This window comes from Sprattus sprattus (genome assembly GCF_963457725.1).
Source record: "Sprattus sprattus genome assembly, chromosome: 1".
Lineage (NCBI taxonomy): Eukaryota > Metazoa > Chordata > Actinopteri > Clupeiformes > Clupeidae > Sprattus > Sprattus sprattus.
In genome coordinates this window covers 51,282,697-51,302,937 of record NC_137920.1, presented here as the reverse complement: position 1 = coordinate 51,302,937, position 20,241 = coordinate 51,282,697, and the positions used below count along the sequence as shown (strand labels likewise).

The following is a 20,241-nucleotide window of genomic DNA, read 5'->3' as shown; positions in this document are numbered from 1 at the left end:
CCAATGGAGTGGTGGTATACGCGCTAATTGTATCCTAAAACTACCGTTTGAAAGCTTCAGTTAAGACCGACAATACTATGCATCGTTCGAGTAGCACATTTCAGATCAAACCGAGTCATTATAAACATATAAAAAGTTGTGTAGATAGCTTTATTCATGTAAAATATTCCTCGCTTCAAGCAGCCATGTTTTTTTGAAAATTCCCGAGCTGGTTTCGCGGTGTGCTCTGGGATAGCCCTTGGAGTTAAGGTAGCTCTCCGATCATCTCAAAAACGAGGGCCATACACCCCTTAACCTTACCCCTTAATCTTGATCAAGTTGGGTATTGAGACACCACTAGCTCTCACATGAACGCGCAATTTCAAGGGTAAGGGGTAAGATAAGGGGTAAGGGGAAGTATTGAGATTGGGCCTTGCACTTGCATACACACTCGCACACACACACCTGCATACACACACACACTCTCCCATACACTCTCGCATACACACTTGCATACACAAACACACTCACAAACACACTCACAAACACACTCACAAACACACTCACACACTTACACTCGCATACACACACTTGCATACACACACACACTCGCATGCTCACACACAAACTCACACACGCTCACACACAAACTCACACAAACTCACACACGCTCACACACACTGACATACACTGACATACACTCACACTCACACAATCAAAGTACCATGGCTGCCCAGGAGAAAGTTTAGCTTTCTCTTTGCAGTGTTCAGCCTATAATAGGATAACAGCAGGTGGCAGGGTTGGGCCCAGCTCAGCTCTGACTGCCATGTTGTGGCATATGTGTCCACCGTCCCGCCCTGCCCGGCCCTGCCCACACCTAGTAGTCTGTGCTTAATTTGGACACCTCAATTGGCTTCTGCTAATGGCTGTCTGGACGATCATCCTTTGTGACTCGCAGGTTATCCAACTTGTGTTCTTCATTTACAACCGCGAGGCCTAAGCTTCTGGGCACACGTGTTCACGCCTGGCGCTGGATGTTTACCTTTTGTAGATCGGAGAACGATTAAGAAGAGAAGCCATTCAAACTGCATCGTCTTAAATGCAGAAAGTCGGCCTATATTAATTGAATCCTGACACTGCCTTGACTCTGTGCCTGAAATATACGCGCCTGTGTTATCTGTCATGGCTGCAGCCTTGTGGAGTGTGTGTCACCTGACTGTGTGTGTGTGTGTGTGTGTGTGTGTGTGTGTCTCTCGTCTGACTGTGTGTGTGTGTTGCTCTGCAGAAGAGGCTGCTGCTGCCACACCGGAGCTGCACAGTGGGAGCAGAGCAGGAGCCCGAGCAGACAGGGGCAGCGCCCAACACAGCACACGCCATGGTGAGTGTCTCTCACACACACACTCACTCACTCACTCACTCACTCACTCACTCACTCACTCACTCACTCACTCACTCACTCACACGCTCACACACAGCCGTATGCAATAGGGAGTGACACACACTCATATGCACACACAAATACATGCAGTACCAGTCAAAAGTTTGGACACACCTTCTCATTTTTTGAGATGTTTTTTGATTTACTTTTATCTTTTTCTACATGGTAGATAACACTTTTTTTGTTTTGTACATCATTCCAGATGTGTTATTTCGTAGTTTAAATGTTTTCAGTATTAATCTACAATGTACAGAATAATAAAAGTAAAGAAAACTTCTCAAAAAAATGTAATGTGTGTCCAGACTTTTGACTGGTACTGTACATAGCCACACATTATGATGCCTCAAGTATAACCCGTCACACACGGCAAAGAAGCGCGAGCACCAACATCCTGACCCTTTGTAACCATGAGGAAGAAAAAAAGTTTCAAGTTCAGCGTCTACTTCCGCTGCTCAGCCACAAACCCTGTGACACCGTGAAGGCTGAGCAGTCGCCCTTGAGCTCCCACAGTGGGGCGTGTTGACACACCTGAAGGGCCGGAAAGGAGCACCCGTGGCGGGGCCCTGTATGGGGAAACCAGCCGATCAAACACAGGGGCTGCAAACCGTGTCGTCACAGTTGCACCGTGTGTGAGTCACGTAGTTTGGTGTGCGCTCAGACCAGGTGTTGGTTGTTAACACCTGCCAGAAGTGAGACCACGGCGACAACACGAGTCTGCGCTCACGTGGGCCTTGAGTCTCATAGACATGGAGGCCTGCATTGCTGTATGTTCAAATCAACTTCTACCTGTCTGTGGAAAGGGTGGGGTGTCCCCAGAGCCTTAATGAAATCATGTGTGTGTGTGTGTGTGTGTGTGTGTGTGTGTGTTTGTGTGTGCCATGACACAACTTCTGGCACTGAGTGTTCCTCACATTAGCCTGTTTGGCTCCTCTTGTTTTCATAAGATTATCCACTCACCTTACATCATGGGCGTTCCTGAATGTTTACTGTTCGTTCTCTATCTTCACTTGAACTTTAGATTAACAGTTATCTGTCTCTCTGTGCCACTCTCCTGGCTTCTTTGGAATTACCCTGTCATTGCCCACTTCCTGCCTTTCATAGATGTTATCTGTGAGCGTGCCATCAGGGAGAGGTGGATGTTTTGAAAGCCTTGATGTTGGCTGGAAGGGACCAAGGTTATGTGTGTGTGTGTGTGTGTGTGTGTGTCTGTGTGTGTGTGTGTGTGCCTAACGTCTCCCCAGCTGGTTCTGGCTTGATTGAGGTCCAGACCTGGGGGATAGAGAACGCCAGTGGCTGCATTCCCTGTTTACCTGCTGTCAGCCAGCCTTCTTTTGTATCGCATTTAAAAAAAAATGTGTTTTGTAGAAGTAGCCCAGATGTGAGGTAGCAGCCCCACACAAGATATGCCATGGAAATAACACCCAGAAGTCTAAAATAATGCTGCTTTTGCAAGGAAAGATTCTTGTCAGGTCGTTTTTCTGTCATTCTGTGAGTTTGAGAGCCACCGCCTTCAGAAGGGATTTCTATGCTCGGGTGTCCTCCAGTGTGCCACCTAGTGGCCAAAAGCACAAATGACACCCTGAAAGCAAGTGAGTTAAAAGAGACGTGCCATGCTGATTTATGGAGCACTGGGGCCTTTTCTCTAAATACTTTCTCTTTTTCTGTGCCTCTCTGATGTTGCCAGCATGTTATGAGCGCACTACTGCTGCAAGCAGTCTAACCTTCAGTTCGCCTCCCTTGAGTTGGATGCAGAGCAGAGGAACTGGCTGGTTTTTCCATTGCGTGGATTTGTTCCGTTCCGAGTGATGCCCGTGTTTAGGTCCACTCTGTGGTTGTTAAATGCTTAAGCGAGGGCTGTAAACAATGAGCCCTCTATGCTCAAGCCTTCCTTGTACATTCATGAGTTTGAGCTTAAGGCCAGTAATGATTGCCGCTTGCCACAGTGTGTTCGTAGGTACAGGACGTTTTAATCAACCGATGGGTATGTATGACCTATTTAATGCTATGCATTCACAGCATTCATGAAGTCAGTGGTTTTTCTCTCGTGCAGTTGCCCTCTATATTGTTGGCAGGGCTAAGCGTTCAGGCTATGTGCCGGATCCAAAGGCTTTAGCCATCTTGTTTGAGTTGATTGGAACCATTCAGCGTTTAGGATCTCCCGAGTGATGTTGGTGAGCTCACCGTCCCCAGCGATTTGCGTGACTATATTCAAGGGCTGCCCATGTCCATGGCACTTGTGTGGGCTATGTAGGCACAGGCTTTATTGTGTGCCAGCCCTAATTGTCACTGGAGCCCTCCGCTTCAAACAATGTGCCCAGCGAGGCGCTGCCAATGTGCATCCATGCCCATCCTGTCTGAGGATTTCACCTCTGGTGAGCAGAATCAGGAGTCCTCACGGCTCAGACGCTAACGGTATGGCCCTGAAAGAAAATAGGTGATAGTCATTTCATGCTACAAAATGAAGCATGAAATCTATGCATATAACAAGGACACCACATCCATAACGCATCTGTGAACATCTTGTTGCCTGCAGCATGTATGTATAGAAGACAGGGAACATATGTGCCTCTCGACAGTGGTTCAGGTCCACAGGTGGGAGATTAAACAGGCATGTACATTTTATTTCATTATTTTTTGTTGACTATCTTTTCCACAGGTAACACAAGCGCTTTAGTCTGACCCTGTGAAGCAACATCTAATCTCTCATTTTCCTAAGCGGACATGCCTTTGTGCCCCAACAACAAAACCCCCCGTATTGAGTTCTGTGACCGCCTGTTTGCTCTCTTGTCAGCTGGGTTCCGTGGCGTGGAAAAGGGGAGGCAATGAGGTCATTTTTTTCCTAGCTGTTGTCCACACACACACACACACGAACACAGCGCTGTGGCGGCCCTTTGGTGCTGCAGTGAAGTGTGACCTCCTGCTGCGCAGGTAAACATGGACCTTTGTAAGGCTCTGCTGTATGATATCATCAGGTTATGCAAGGTGTGTGTGAGGGGGAGAGGGACAGAACGGCCAAGAGAGTGACTGACTGTGTGTGTGCGTGTATGTGTGTGAGTGACTGAGAGAGTGACTGACTTCGTGTGTACGTGTGTGTATGTGTGTGTGCGAGCGACTGAGAGAGTGACTGACTGTGTGCGTGTTCCCCTCTTTCTTTTTTTTTTTCTTTCTCTGAGAAAACCGCTCCGTTAGTCTTTCACATACAGTCCGGGTCAAATTTCAGCCAGACGTGGGTCATTTCAGGTTGCAGGTAAAAGCGTTTGGATTCAGACAGGAATCCCTGTGGAACTAATTAGAGGAAGGTGATAGTCAGTGGCAGAGAATGAAGGTAGGTAGATTATTTCCCTTTTCTGGAAGGAGAAATAGTGTTAAATGGCACTGACATTTAGTTGAGTGCAGGATGTAGGGTTTGGGGAAGTAGCAGGGATACCCACTCACACACACACTCACACACACACACACACACACACACACACACACACCACTGTGCAGCATTGGTCCTGGTGACCGCAAGAGTTTGTTGTTGTTTTGGGCTTGTCTGTACCTTTGTCTGTGAATGCCATTAAAGCCTGTCTACTTGAGGCGTGAGATTGCTGTGTGAGTTCCTATAGTGTTGGTGTACAGATGCAGCACTTTTCCTCTTCTAATCAATATGAGTTTGAAGAGGACTTTTGTGACTTGATGTTCTCTTCAATGCTGCTCCACTTCGGAGCCTGATGGGTGGTTGCTTTGATGATCTACAGTGTAAAGTTAATGATTGTGCGTGTGTGTGTGTGTGTGTGTGTGTGTGCTTGCGTTTCTTTTGGAGAAAGTTGGATGTGCTTATCCTTGGCCTGGTTTCAGGTTAATGCTGCCTGACTAGCGCAGTACCTGTGATGGATACATGTCTGCCTATTAGCCTGCTCCACACAGTAGGGCCGTGCTGTGCTGTGCACACATGAAGCACTCATTAGAGAGGGAGAGGGATTTGATAGGATTAGGGTAGATGTAACGCTAAACATAGAGTAGATCACATGAATTTGGTTACAATATCAAGTGTAGCATAGATAAGTGGAAGGTACAAGCGAAGTCAAGCACCACTTGTACCCATATAAGAATTTAATCACAGGATGTCAGGATATTTGTTCTAAGTCATATATCCAGTTATTCTGATGGTAAATGCATGCGGAATGAATGGTTAGAGGAATGGCATCATTTAAGAGCACAGAATGTTTGGTCATCACCAGCACCAAACATATATCCACATCCACAGGGAGATAAACCACAGACTGAGAGGGATAAGCGCATCCACTACATCTGATGTTTTTAAGATGCTTTGAATCCTCATAAGATAGTAAATACATGCCATACTTGTTACAATTTCACACTGAACTGGCAGTTCCATTTGAAACAGACCAAATATCAGTAGCTCAGAAGGATTTAATGGATTTCAACCAATGAGGCCCAATAGAACTACTGAAAAGAGAACCAATGGGGCCCAATAGAACTACTGAAAAGAGAATCTAAGTAAAAGAAATGTGAAGCAGTGTGCAGCCTTAAGCTAGTCTGAAGGAACTAAACTGGATACGATGCTGTATGGGCTGCTGCTCACACTCACTCTGTATGTAGCCGTCATCTTTCTCTCTCTCACACCCACACACACACACAGCCGCCGCCCCCATCCCCCCCCCCCCCCCTTCCCTCTCTGGTGTTTCCCCCTCTCCCCCCTCCTCTATCTCCCAGTCACGACTCAAGTCACGCTTCACATGCTACATGCTGCTCCAATGCCATTCACTCCCCTCCATCTATAGAGAGAGGGAAAAAGAGAAGATGGAGGGAAGGAGAGAAGAGACAGGGAAGGAGAGAGCGAGAGAGGCAACTGCCTCTTATCACAAGGAATAAAAGCAAGAGATGGGTGTAGATTTCCCAAACCATGTAGTTTGGAAAATATTTGTGTTGTGCTCTGTGGTGTCTTGCATGCAATATGGAACGTGAATGTATGCGGATCGTGATGGTGGTGTGTGCTCACACGATCCATCTGACCATCTGCATGCGTGCACAGACTCTGGGCATTACACTGGGCATCGCTGTGTTATCCTGCTCGCCTGCCTGGAGAGCTCGCTTCGGCATGTCACGTTGAACATGCTATCAAGGGGTTGGGGTGTTGTGCGTGTGTGTGTGTGTGTGCGTGCGTGTGCGTGCGTGTGTGTGCACGGGGGGGTAGAGAGGGGAGAGAGACAGAGTTGCTGTGGGGGGCGTACTGCACCAAAAAAAAAGAAAGGGATGATGAGTAACGTGAGCGTGTTTCAGTTGGTGGGGGGTGCACTGCATTTGGTAGATTGGTACAGAGAGATTCAGAGAGAGATTTGGGGGGTGGGGGAGATGGTGATGGGGAGAGAGAGAAAGAGAGATGGTGATGGGGAGAGAGGGAGAAAGTGATGAGAGCGGGAGAGAGATTGAGAGAGAGAGAGAGAGAGATTGAGAGCGATATATATAGATTGAGACAGAGTGATTGGGAAAAAGAGCGAGGGATAGAGAGAGAGAGATAGAATAGAAAATGCCTTCCAGCACTGCAACTCAGTCTGCTTCTGACTCACAGCAGCACGTAGACAGAACGAGGGAGAGGAGGGGGAGGGGTGTGAGTCGTGCTGCCGGATAATGCTGTGTCATTGGTGTACGCTGCATACGTGCGTGCGTGCGTGCGTGCGTGCGTGCGTGCGTGCGTGCGTGCGTGCGTGCGTGCGTTGCTGCTTGCTGAGGTAGCAGCCTGGTTCTGTGGAGATGTCGGTGAAGGGTGAACTGAATGAGGAGGAGGGGGGGATGAGAGAGAGAGAGAGAGAGAGAGAGAGAGGGAGGGGAGGGGAGGGGTTATCTGTGAGGGTGGAGCTTAGCATCAGGCAACTGCCTGCCTCTGTCTCTCATCCTTCGCTTTCTCTCTCTCGCTCTCTCTCGTTTTCTCTCCCCATCTTTGTCCTTCCGTTCAGCGAAGCCGGTACACCTGCAGTCTCTTTTTTTTGGTTCGTTTTCTTTTTCCTCGGTTTTTCCATGTCTCCTCCGTCCTCTCCTTCCAGTGATTTTCTTCAGGGACGGAGAGGATTCTGTTTATTTATTTTTCCTTCCTTCTCTTCCAGTCTGGACTGTTCTCTCTCTTCTGTCCTCACCTGTGAAGCTGCCTCTCTCATTTTTGAGGTGGGGGTCGGAGGAGAGTAGGAGCTGTTGTTTTGAGCTTTGGAGAGGTGGTGGAACGTGGCTGTTCTTAGTCTGCGTGCGTGTTTTGTGTTTGGGGGGCAAGGGAGGAGGGTAGGGAGGGTTTTGAGAGCGCGGTGTGGTAATGATGGTTGCGCCGGTCGCCGATGCTGCTGCGCTCTCTCAGGCACTTGAGCCCTGCCGCCGCCACTGCCTACTCCCCTCACCATGAGCCTAGCTGCCCGCGTCTCCTGCTCCATGCTCAACTGCTTCGTAAGTGCCTGCCTTATTTCCTCTGTGTGTGTGTCTGTCTGTGTCTGTGTCTGTCTCTGTGTGTGTGTGTGTGTGTGTGTGTGTTTGTTTTGTTTGTTTGTTTGTTTGTTTATTTATGGGAGAGCGCATGCAACTGTAACTGTGTCTGTACGTGTGAGAGACCGCGTGTCTGCGATGTCCGTGAAGAAAGAGATGGGAGGTTGGGGTTCCAACACGTGAGCGCTGCAGCTGTTGAGTGGCCATGTTCCATGCGGTCGGGATGAGCATCCAGCCAGAGAGCAGTTGAGTTCCCCCGAGTGATGCAATCAGGCGCGCATCCATATGGAAATAGGCGTAGGGGGGGTGGGGTGGGGGGGGTGTGTTAGGGGGAGAGGAAGGGAAATTTAATACAGGGGTGGAAGTTCACAGATAGGAGACTGAATTCCTCCCTCCATCTCAGCTCCCTGTGTCTGCTGTGTCTTTCTCTATCTTTCTGTTTCTCGCGCGCACGCTTATCGTTCGCTTACCTGGCGACAGCGATGAGGTGGCACGCATGGCTGTGATGGCAGTGGACGCTGCGGTGCACGGTATGGATGTACAGGCTTACGTAACAGTGTGCGCGCTCGTGGCGTCGCAAGAAATAAATTAAAAAAGGGTGAAACGCCGGGCTGCAGTTGACTGGCTGAGAGTGTACACGAGGTTCAGTACGCCATGTTCCCTCGACAGAGGAATCGCTCACGCTGCAGATTTCAGCCCCACCTCCCCCTCTCTGCCCAGAAGCTGCAGGAGGCCAGGTGGCTGAGGGGGGGGGGGGGGGAGGGGGTAGGAGCCGCTGGAGCATTAGGTTAGGCTGGGGGCTTTATTCATTCTGACCTGCACTGGGGCAGTCCACAGCAGCAGCTACGGGTCCTGCAAGTGACCCCTTGACCTTTTCAGCAGAGCGTGTCTTACCTCTGCCTTGTCCTTCACCATACAAGATAGGCATTGATTGATTGATTAATTGATTGACTGAATGATTTGGGTGAGCTATGGTTCATCTAATCAATAAGGCTGGTTGTTAAGAAGCAATGCTAGGTTACCTAGCATCACTTTCCCATGTGGCTTTCATTCCTGGTAATAGAATTACATGCTTATTAACGTGTACGCTTTCTTCCCTGGCTGTTGATGGTCTGAGGGATTATCTGAGGCTGGTGAAGGACCACGTGCCAACAGGACTGTTGTTGCTAGAGAGAAAGAGATGTGCGCCAGCGGTTACTAGTCAGTCTCTCACTGCTGCTGCTCACACGGTGACTGTGTGTAGGTGTCTGTGTGTCTGTGTGTCTGTGTGTCTGTGTGTGTGTGTGTGTGTGTGTGTGTGTGTGCGCGTGTGTGTGCGCGCGCCTTGCCTCTCTACCACGGTAATGCTGCACAGTGTTTTTCTATCCCTTTCTAGAAACAGAACCTCACTCTGGCTGAGATGACCTTTGATTGGTCTGATGAGTCTATACTGTCGCCACCACTCTCCTCCCTCACTTTTATTCCAGCCCCCCTCTTTTATCTCATAATAGCTCGCTTGCTCCTTTTAATGTTGTGAGCCTGTTTCCAAATACAGCTATAAAAAACTTGATTAAATTGAGGCTGCCTCCCCCCCCCCCCTCCACCACCACTCATCTAATAGTTCAGAGTGTCCCTGACTAGATTCACTTAAGTGAATCAGGAGAGAAACAGGAGCTGTGTGTGCATGTGTGTATGCATACGTGCGTGAGCCTGCGCAGCAGTGTGTTGTCCATCGCTGTGCCTCGGCCATGCTGGCACCTCAGATGGCTCAGATGAGTTGGCACCATGCCAGCGGCCCCTGAGGGCAAGATGAATTAAAGCCGGTCCACAGATGGGTCGTCATGACCACACGTCAGCACTGCCCGAATGTGCTTCACTGAGTTCCTCCTCATATGGGCATTAGTGGGGCCGTGGTGGTGGTGGTGGTGATGATGATGATGAAGATGACGAGGACGAGGACGTCCTCGTAAAGGGAAGGATCTTGTGTACTTGTACTTGTGAAATGACCCCAGTACTGAGAGCCTCTCATGTTGTTCGCTGAGTGTGATGCAAAGAAAGCCTCTATATACATATACAGCCGCGGAAAAAATTAAGAGACCACTTCAAAATTATCAGTTTCTCTGGTTTTACTATTTATTGGTATGTGTTAAAGTAAAATGTACATTTTAGTTTTATTCTATAATCTACTGGCAACATTCCTACCAAATTTCAAATAAAAATATTGTCATTTAGATCATTTATTTGCAGAAAAATGACAATTGGTCAAAATAGCAGAAAAGATGCAGTGTCTTCAGTTCTCGAATAATGCAAAGAAAACAAGCTCATATTCATTTTAAAACTACACAATACTAATGCTTACACTTAGGAAGAGTTCAGAAATCAATATTTGGTGGAATAACCTTGATTTAAAATCACAACTTTCATGTGTCTTGGCATGCTCTCCACCAGTCTTTCACATTGCCGTTGGGTGACTTTATGCTACTCCTGGTGCAAGAATTCAAGCAGCTCGGCTTCTTTTCATGGCTTGTGACCATCCATCTTCCTCTTGATCACATTTCAGAGTTTTTTTTATGGGATTCAGGTCTCGAAATTGGGCTGGCCATGACAGGGTCCTGATCTGGTGGTACTCCATCCACACCTTTACTGGCCTGGCTGTGTGGCATGGAGCATTGCCCTGCTGGAAAAAACACTTCTCAGAGTTGGGGAACATTGTCAGAGCAAAAGGAAGCAAGTTTTTCTTCCGGGACAACGTTGTACTTTGCCTGGCTGAGGTTTGTAAAAGACCATAAGGATTGAAAAAGCGGACTGGAGGTTCTTCTAAGTTCGTCTTCTCTGATGAGTCCGATTTCACAGTAGGGGCAAGACTCTCTGGCTTGTAGGCCATTCCAGGTCTCCGTCTAACCATCAGACGACCATGTGTTGGGCAAAGCTGAAAATTGGACTCATCAGAGAAGACGAACTAGAAGACCCTCCAGTCCGCTTTTTTCAATCCTTATGGTCTTTTACAAACCTCAGCCAGGCAAAGTACAACGTTGTCCCGGAAGAAAAACTTGCTTCCTTTAGCTCTGACAATGTTCCCCAACACTGAGAAATGTTTTTTCCAGCAGGGCAATGCTCCATGCCACACAGCCAGGCCAGTAAAGGTGTGGATGGAGTACCACCAGATCAGGACCCTGTCATGGCCAGCCCAATTTCGAGACCTGAATCCCATAAAAAACCTCTGAAATGTGATCAAGAGGAAGATGGATGGTCACAAGCCATGAAAAGAAGCCGAGCTGCTTGAATTCTTGCACCAGGAGTAGCATAAAGTCACCCAACGGCAATGTGAAAGACTGGTGGAGAGCATGCCAAGACACATGAAAGTTGTGATTTTAAATCAAGGTTATTCCACCAAATATTGATTTCTGAACTCTTCCTAAGTGTAAGCATTAGTATTGTGTAGTTTAAAAATGAATATGAGCTTGTTTTCTTTGCATTATTTGAGATCTGAAGACACTGCATCTTTTTTGCTATTTTGACCAATTGTCATTTTTCTGCAAATAAATGATCTAAATGACAATATTTTTATTTGAAATTTGGTAGGAATGTTGCCAGTAGGTTATAGAATAAAACAAAAATGTACATTTTACTTTAACACATACCAATAAATAGTAAAACCAGAGAAACTGATAATTTTGAAGTGGTCTCTTAATTTTTTCCGCGGCTGTATATACACTGCTCAAAAAAATTAAAGGAACACTTTGAAAACACATCAGATACAAAAATTATGTTGGATATCTATACTGATATGGATAGTTTAATGTCTTAGGAACAAAAGGATGCCACATCTTTGATGGAAATAAAAGTTTTCAGCCTACAGAGGACTCAATTTTATAGACACACCAAAAATCATAGTGAAAAAGTGATGTGGCAGGCTAGTTCCATTTCTGCAACTCAAAATGCTTCTCGATATCTTGTGTGGCCCCCACCTGCTTGTATGCATACTTGACAACGTCGCAGCATGCTCCTAATGAGGCAACGGATGGTGTCTTGTGGCATGTCCTCCCAGATCTGTCTAAGGGCATCAGTGAGCTCCTGCAAAGTCCGAGGAGCAACCTGGCGCCGTCTGATGGACCGAAACATAATGTCCCAGAGGTGTTCTATCAGGTTTAGGTCAGGTGATCGTGAGGGCCATTCAATTGCATCAATTCCTTCATCCTCCAGGTACTGCCTGCATACTCTTGCCACACAAAGCCAGTCATTGTCGTGCATCAGGAGGAGCCAGTACCCACTGCACCAGCGTAGGGTCTGACCATGGGTTCAAGGATTTCATCCCGATACCTAATGGCAGTAAGACTGCGGTTCTCTAGCCTGTAGAGGTCTGTGCGTCCCTCCATGGATATGCCAACCCAGACCATCACTGACCCACCACCAAACCAGTCATGCTGAACGATGTTGTAGGCAGCATAGTGTTCTCCTTGGCTTCTCCAGACCCTTTCACGTCTATCACAGGTGCTCAGGGTGAACCTGCTCTCATCTGTGAAAAGCACAGGGCGCCAGTGGCGGACATGCCAATTCTGGTGTTCTATGGCAAATGCCAATCGAGCTCCACGGTGCTGGGCAGTGAGCACAGGGCATACTACAGGACGTCGCGCCCTGAGGCCACCCTCATGGAGTCTGTCTCTGCCCAAACAGTCAGAAACATTCACACCAGTGGCCTGCTGGAGGTCATTCTGTAGGGATCGGGCAGTGCTTAACCTGTTCCTCCTTGCACAAAGCAGCAGATATCGGTCCTTCTGATGGGTTTAGGACCTTCTACGGCCATGTCCAGCTCTCCTAGAGTAATTGCCTGTCTCCTGGAATCTCCTCCATGTTGTGGAGATTATGCTGGGAGACACATCAAATCTCCTTGCAACGGCACTCGTGGATGTGCCATCCTGGAGGAGTTGGACAATCTGTGCAACTTCTGTAGGGTTAAGAAATCACCTCAGGCTCCCAGTAGAGATAATGACTGTAGCTAAAGCCAACACTAATGGAAAACCAGTCGAAATGATCAAGAGAGAGAAACTTAAAATGGCCTCCACATGCAAAACCACCCCTATTTTGGGGGTCGTCTCATTGTTGCCCCTCTAGTGCACCTGTTGTTAATGACATCAACACCAATGCAGCTGAAACTGATTAACAACCCCCTCTGCTACTTAACTGACCAGATAATTATAAAAAAAAAATTGAATTCATGACATACCCTGTTCAAAAAATGTTCCTTTAATTTTTTTGAGCAGTGTATGTACATGCTTACAATGCTGAAGCCATGGAATTGATTCTTAGGGATCAAACACATGAGTTGCTGTTATATCTTTACGTACACGTCTGCCCCTGCAAGTCACTTTGGACTTCCATCCTAATTACATTTTATGTAAACGTATTAACTCATTTGCCCCGAAAGCACAATTTAGCACTTTTATTCAGAGCAACAGCTGAGAGCAAATGTTCCAGGCCGACTGGTGAAATGGGCCTTCCTCTCTTATCCGTCGTCATCGGTCACGTGGCACCTGCAGCCATGCCTCCCCGTGGCCCTTGAAATTGGTGCCGGCACTGAAATATTCATTGCTGTGCGAAGGAGGGAGAAGCCAGAGTGCATGTTCTTCTGACTCGTCTCTCCATCCGAGCGGTCACACAGAAAATTCTAACCCCCCCTCGGAGCCCTCTCATGTTCTCTCTACCCGACATTGTCCCAACCCAGCACAATCTGCTATTCTTTGTTTCCCCCACTTTTCTTTTGTCTTATTTACTTACTCCTCCTCTGCTTATTCAGCCTGGCTTCGCCAACTAAGAGCACCCAGATCAGTTTACACTGGAAGTGATGTTCACAAGATGAAACCATGGGCAATTCTGCAGGGCCCACCAATCAGAGCCCAGTAGGTGATCGGATTACGCTGGAAATCGGACAACGCGTGCATGTGACTCTCGAATCTAGATTTCAACTGGACAACAACAACTTTTGCACGTGCTTGAGATCCTGCCCATAGACATATACATGCTATCATGATATGATAATCACTGCTAGACGCTCACGGTTCTTGTGCTCCCTCTCATCCACTTTGAAATACTGAAACAGAAACTGAAATGTTGAAACTGAAACGTTGACTGCGACTGAATGTGCTAATTCACTGAACAAATATTTTCATATTACTTTTCCACCACTGGTTAGTCATGTAATCCATTCATATTGATGTGAATCAATCAATACTAAAACAACTTTAACTGTGGTGTGTTTTTGTTTCATTTCACAACTTATTTACTGTATAATCAACGGTAGCAGATGCCCGCTTGTAAACATTCCACATTTGATTTGAACTGACGCAGCCAAGATCTGGATTTGTCCCTGCCATGTGCCGTGAGAACGCAGTTAACCCCCCATGGAGAGAGAAGGGTTTGGCCGAAATCGGGGTACTGCCATCATGTGAACGCACTGAGTGGTGGCAGTGCTACAACTACACAAAGTGATAGAAGCAGTAGTAGCAACACCAGAAAACATCAGAGAATTGAAGCAAGAAGAATGTGAAAAATTCTCCATCAAGGACAAAGACCTTGGTCCCTTACCGCCCAACGGGTGTGGAAAAAGCCTAATATGTAAGATTGCACTGTCAGTGGGAAGGAGAAAGTATCCCATAGTGGTTAATGCCAATACGTTAAAGTCTGGTCCAACGGTTTAAAAAAGAACTAAAAGTCTACGCCCATTATGATGCAACGACTTGAAACAATTCCCAATGGATCGAGGACAGACCCTTTTCACAAAGGGAATTTTTGGTTCTATACTAGGCTACAACCAGTGATATTTCTTTGAGAATTTCCTTTGCTGTAATTGGATCCTTCAGGTGTTAGTCCTTGCCATAAAAGCACACTTGTCTTTTGTGTTGACGTTCCCATTAATGTCTGGCACAGCTGAGACTAGAGAATTTCTCTAATTCAGTTTCGAGCGTTTATCTGACTGCTGATATGATTGCGGTTTTACTCCCCTGTGTTATTATACTCACTGCTTGCATCGGACCCTTTAGAGCAACCCACGCTTACTCTAATCTGAAGGGGCTCTAATCCAGAACAAAGCGCTCATCAGATTAAGTGAATTTCAGCCTCGTCGCCGCCGTCAGGAACACATTGTATCCTGGGAGGAACGAGAGAAAGAGCAGAGAGAGAGAGAGACGGATAGGCAGAGAGAGGCAGAGAGAAAGGCAGAGATTCATAGTCAGAGATTCCGCCACTACCAAAGAAAAGGGGGAAAAAATTCCAATTGGTGTCCATGGCAACTAGACTCTCTCATTCATGATGGCAATGTGTGTGTGCAATGTGTGTGTGCATGTGTTGTGATGTACAGTTCATCAGGAGTGACGAAGCAAAAATGAGAGTCCAGCACAAACTGTTCTCTGACTGCTCCAGGACCATCCCGCCCACCACCCTCCCACCCCCGCCCCCTGACTATGTTTCCCCTGATGAATGGGGATTTTAGAGGACTGGATTTAATATAGATCAGTGGACGAGGTAGACGATACATCGTCCCCTGGCGCTGGAGCCCAGCCATTCAACTGCAGACGAGAGTGGTAGCACTGTGTGGGAGCGCTGCCAGTTCATCTGTGCAGAACGCCGGGGTGTGGCAGAGTCCGCCCGCCTCTGCCCTGTGGTCCGGGATCAAGTGTGTGGCTAATCTGAGGGTGTGTGTTCAAAGGGTAGGCTGGCTGTGTGTTAAGCTATGACTAGTCCCTTAGCCTCATGGCCCTTCCTTATTCGTTACTTCCCCTCTCCATCTAGTGCCTTCCTTCTTTTTGTCTTTGTTTCTCCACTACACAACCATCCCACAGACCAAGCAGGCTACAGCAGTTTTTTTCTTTTCTGTTTTTTTTTATACGCGAGTACTGCAAAGTAAAGTATTCTCTATAAAATATATATATACTATTGATAAATATTAGCTTGCTCATATTTTGTGTTCCCCTGGCCTTGTGTGCGCTGCAGTAAAAGATGCTGATGTAAAGAAAATTATGGGAGAGCGGGGTAGGAAGTGCCGCTAAAGCGATAGCACTATTCTATCTACTCCCGGAGCTAGTTACCTTTTTCTATCCAAAGCATTTTTGTCAAAATGGTCTAAATGTAAGCATTGTCACAGCCCATATGGTACGTAATGTGCATGTCCTCTGTTTTAAAGGCTGCTCTCCGGAGCTGTCTCTTCAAGGCCTTTAAATGGTGGAGAATCCGTCCCTGTTGGCTTCCTTTCAATTAGTGAAATAAGCCGAGCAAGAAGCTCAAACACCAGCTAACGTAAGCACCCGGGGGACTGGGTTGCCTGGTACCCAGCCATGGCTCTCTACACCCCCCCCCCCCCCCTCTCTCTCTCTCTCTCTCTTTCTTTCTTTCTTTCTTTCTTTCTTTCTTTCTTCTCCCATCCACTGTTTTCTCTTTTGCCTCTTCTCTTCTGGTCTCTCCTCTCCTCCAGCACCAGTGCTTAATCTGGCGCCTCAACCCTCTGACTTCTCTGCTCGGGCAAACTTCTCTGAGCTGTTCAGGAATCTTTATTTAGACGGTCTGCGGGGTTTGGAGCATACCTTTCACAGTATGGGGATCAACATACAGAGCAGGGCGCTCAAATAAGGCTCATGCAACACACACACACACACACACACACTCCCTCTTTCACTCGCTCGCTCACGTACGGAAGCTATTTGATGTTGCCAGCAATAGAGTGTGAGTAAGAGGGCCTAGAGCGGGAGAGAGTGATGTATATTTGTGGCAGGCATCGTCCACGTTCCTTTCAGGAGATGGCCAACGTGCACTTAATCACTTTGTGTTTCTCTGTCTCTCTCTCTCTCTCTCTCTGTGTCACACTCTCACCACATAGTCCTTCACACTGTCTGCAGTAACTCATCGCTCTATCTCTGCTGGAGATGTCCCCCTGAGATTGGCATAGTCGGCAGGCGGGGGGTGGGAAAGGTCTGAAGCTCTCAGTGCTCTTCCAGAGACCCCAGGTCAAGGTCGGGAGCAGACGGATGACTGTGTCCCATCATTTCACGCTCCCTAAAGTTCAGCATTGTATCATGGGGGGGCAAACTACTGACGGATTGCATGTCATCCATCCACCAGTCCACCACACAGCACTTGGTTACTCTGCTATCTGGGCAGGCACTGCAGTGCAGTGTTTCAGCAGGAGGCTGCCTTCCTGCAGGCAATTTTTAATTTTTGATACACCTCCAAAAACAGCAGCCGCTGGCAAAAAAAAGAAAACCCTGGTCAGTTAAAGTGTTCATCGCAGGCTCTCTAGGGAACATAGAACATAGAGGCAGGCCTTAAGAACACAAGCTCAAACACAGAGGGGCCTTTGAATGGGAGGGAATCCAGCAGAATACACTCTTTACCTGCTATTGCACCCAGCAGTACACACCCTTTACCTGCTATTGCACCATCGTGAGGCCCAATTAGGCCCCAGGCTGAAGAGCCAACACATGTTAGAGTTGATCCAGGAAGGCATCCCATCCTCCCTGACACTGGGGAGAGAGAATGAAAGGAGGAGATGCGCTTCATTAGCTTCACCCCTCTTCTGCCCTGTCAGCTTCCCAGTGTGCCTCCCTCAATTACCTGTCAGTCTTCACATGACCATGACCCCCACCCAGTGCGTACCGCACCCTGGTTTATTTGTGTACTGGGTTCACTCAAAGGCTTCCATTTCAAATGGTGCTGCCTCACCTACACCTGAGGCAATAAGGATTATGGTTCATGTACTCCACCTCACACACGCACATATATAAACACACACACAAACACACAGCGGTGTGTTTGATTCCTGTGACCTACTTCAGGGCAGGGAGTTGTGTAGACTTTTGGTGCTGTCTAGGCTGAGCTGAATTGCACCGATAGAATTTGTCTTCAGAAACCGCTATAGATTTTTAGCTCTCTCTCTCTTTCTACCTCATGTTAGCTCCCCCATCTTTTCTCTCTTCCTCCTTCTGTCTCCACCCCCCCCCCCCCCCCTCCCCCAGTCATATTCTCCTGTTTACTCTCTCCTCTGCTGTGCTTGCCCTTGGACTGAGAGTAGAACATTGGAACTGGAAGGGAAAGGCTTGAAAATTAGGCGAGCAGTTAATAGGAATCTCACATTTCACAAATGGCAAATGCAGTTTCATGCCAAATCATGCAGTGTTTTAACTCCATGGTGTCCAGACGCGGGCACATTTTACCCACGGTGTCTCCACGATCATTCTGTGCTGCCAACAACACGGCAGACGGATGCTTTTGTTGAATTGGAAACGCAGGACACCACTTGAGACCGTGGCCTCTACACAGTGGCCTCTACACTGTTGCTCTGAGATGGAGTCATGAGACTGAGACGTAGTTGCCAGCCTCTGCTCTCAGCACAGCGTGTGCTACACTCTCTATCATTTTCACAGCACGTTGTCTTTTTTTTTCTTGTCTTTTCTTCTGCTGGGAATGAGCAGCATATCACCCGGCAGTCTGTCCTCCGCCGGTGTCCCTACCAGCCCATCTCTTGTGTGTTGTCAGGTTTGGTCTGAGTGACAGGGTTTGGCACCCCTCGGAGCCCGCTGTCACTCCTCCGGGGCTGGAGCGCCTGGGCTAGAGGCAGACCTCTGGGGACCTTAAGGGCTCCTCCATCAGATGCATTGTCAAACACACAGGAGATATGTAAGAATACAGCCCTTTTGGACAATATAGCCTTCATCCTAGGGATAAACTTCAAGTCACGTTTACACTCATTGCACTTTTGCTTTAAAAGAAAACTACCTCACTGGTGGGGACAGGTTTCTATTGTGCGTGTCATCTCACTCCTACCATGTAGCCTAAAAATTGGGCACATGTGGGTTTCGTCCTTGGCTGGACTGGAAGTGTTGGCATGGGGATACAGGGGCTGGGGCTATAGCAGCCTGCTTTTTCGGCAGAAGCCTGCTGTGCAGAGATGCTGGTGTGGCTGCGCTAGTCTGCCCTCAGTCTGTCTGCGCCCGACGTTGATGAATGGAGGGGGTCTAAGCACCTGCTGCAGGGAGGAGGGGAGGAGGCGCAAGCAGAGACGCAGGAGCCCTGAGATCTGAGGGAGCTTAAACATGGCAGAGGAGCAGCAGGGAGGGGGTTTTATGTTGATTCGAGGAGAGAGGAGGACTTGATCTCCTTCAATACAGAACCATTAGCTTGCTGCCATATCTCTTAACACGGATTTCCCCTGAAGAAATCACATTTCCAGTTTCTGACACAGATGTATGCGACGTCTGTGTGTACAAAGCATAATTCACCCAGCTCAAATGAGCCTAGACTGGAATAAAAAGCAGCGCCCAGGGCTTTGAGGACCGCGGCACAGAACCATCCCGCCAAAGCCAAAGCCTAATCTCTCCCCCTGCCCACTCTGTCTGCTCTACCCGCCAATCAGACCTACTGCGCTCCCAGAGATGCAGCCATGCAGCCTTACGGAGATAAATGTGTCTGAGAAGGAGGATTCATAGCAAGCTGCTGCAGAAGAAAACTGTAGGTCCACTTTAATAGTGCTTTAGAAAAAGGGGAGGTGCAGAAGAAACAAACTCAGTTATTCCAAGATTGGAAAGAAAGGAAGTCCTAATCAGAAGAAATTGTTAAAAAAATATTGACAATTTCAGTCCCTTTCCACAATCCAACCCCTGCACCACCTCCATCACCCTCTTTGCCCGATTCAACCCATCCCCTCATCTCTGTCCGTGTGTGTGGAGCCGTAATGAGCCGTGGTTTTTGAGGAACATCTGTTGCGGCTGAGGCGTGGCGCTTCTCCAGCTGGGCCCACGCTCTTTCAGTCTGGACAGCCGGAGGAGGGGCCCGGCATGCTTGGAGACCCGCCGACTGGCAGCCGAATGGTCCCGCACACTAGGGCTTATGTTGCTGTCCTCGTGTTTCTGAGTGCACCGGCGTCTCTGCATTCCTCGGCGCTGATGAAGGATGACCTGTCAGTTCTCCGCTGCTGCCCTTTGGCCTCTGTCGGCCGCCCCGGTGGAGATTGAGCAACAGCACCGTCAGACTGATGCATCAGCAGCTGTCAGCCGTCGGCTTTACTTGGCTCAGGGCTCTTCAGGTTTGATGTGTGGTGTCTGCGGCCAAGGTGGCTGGTCACTTCGCTGACCAAAAGATTGTTACTCCTCACATCAACAACAGGTTGTCCTAAATCCAGTGATTTGCGTTTAAATGAGGATTTTGAGATGTACTCATTCAGACATATTTGCTCTCATCGGGTACATTTACCTCTTGCCCTTCAATAAAAAACACTAATTTCATTAATTAAAGCATTTTGCAATTAAATCGTTTTCCAGACGTCATGATTTTTCATAGAATCCCCTTTTGCGTTTATTAGAGCTGACTGGACTCTGATTAAAGCTTTGTTA

The 20,241-nt window shown here is 47.9% G+C and overlaps 1 protein-coding gene across 2 annotated transcripts in view; it reads left to right on the top strand.

Moving 5' to 3' along the window:
* mtmr4 (myotubularin related protein 4) overlaps nt 1–20,241 on the top strand; it is a 66,481-nt gene that overhangs the window by 10,354 nt on the left and 35,886 nt on the right. For both annotated transcript variants that reach the window (XM_080839464.1, XM_080839463.1), the window contains exon 2: nt 1,265–1,357. In XM_080839464.1, coding sequence (XP_080695590.1) covers nt 1,355–1,357 — 3 coding nt within the window. In that variant the 5' untranslated portion in view covers nt 1,265–1,354. The remainder of the gene's footprint in view (nt 1–1,264; nt 1,358–20,241) is intronic.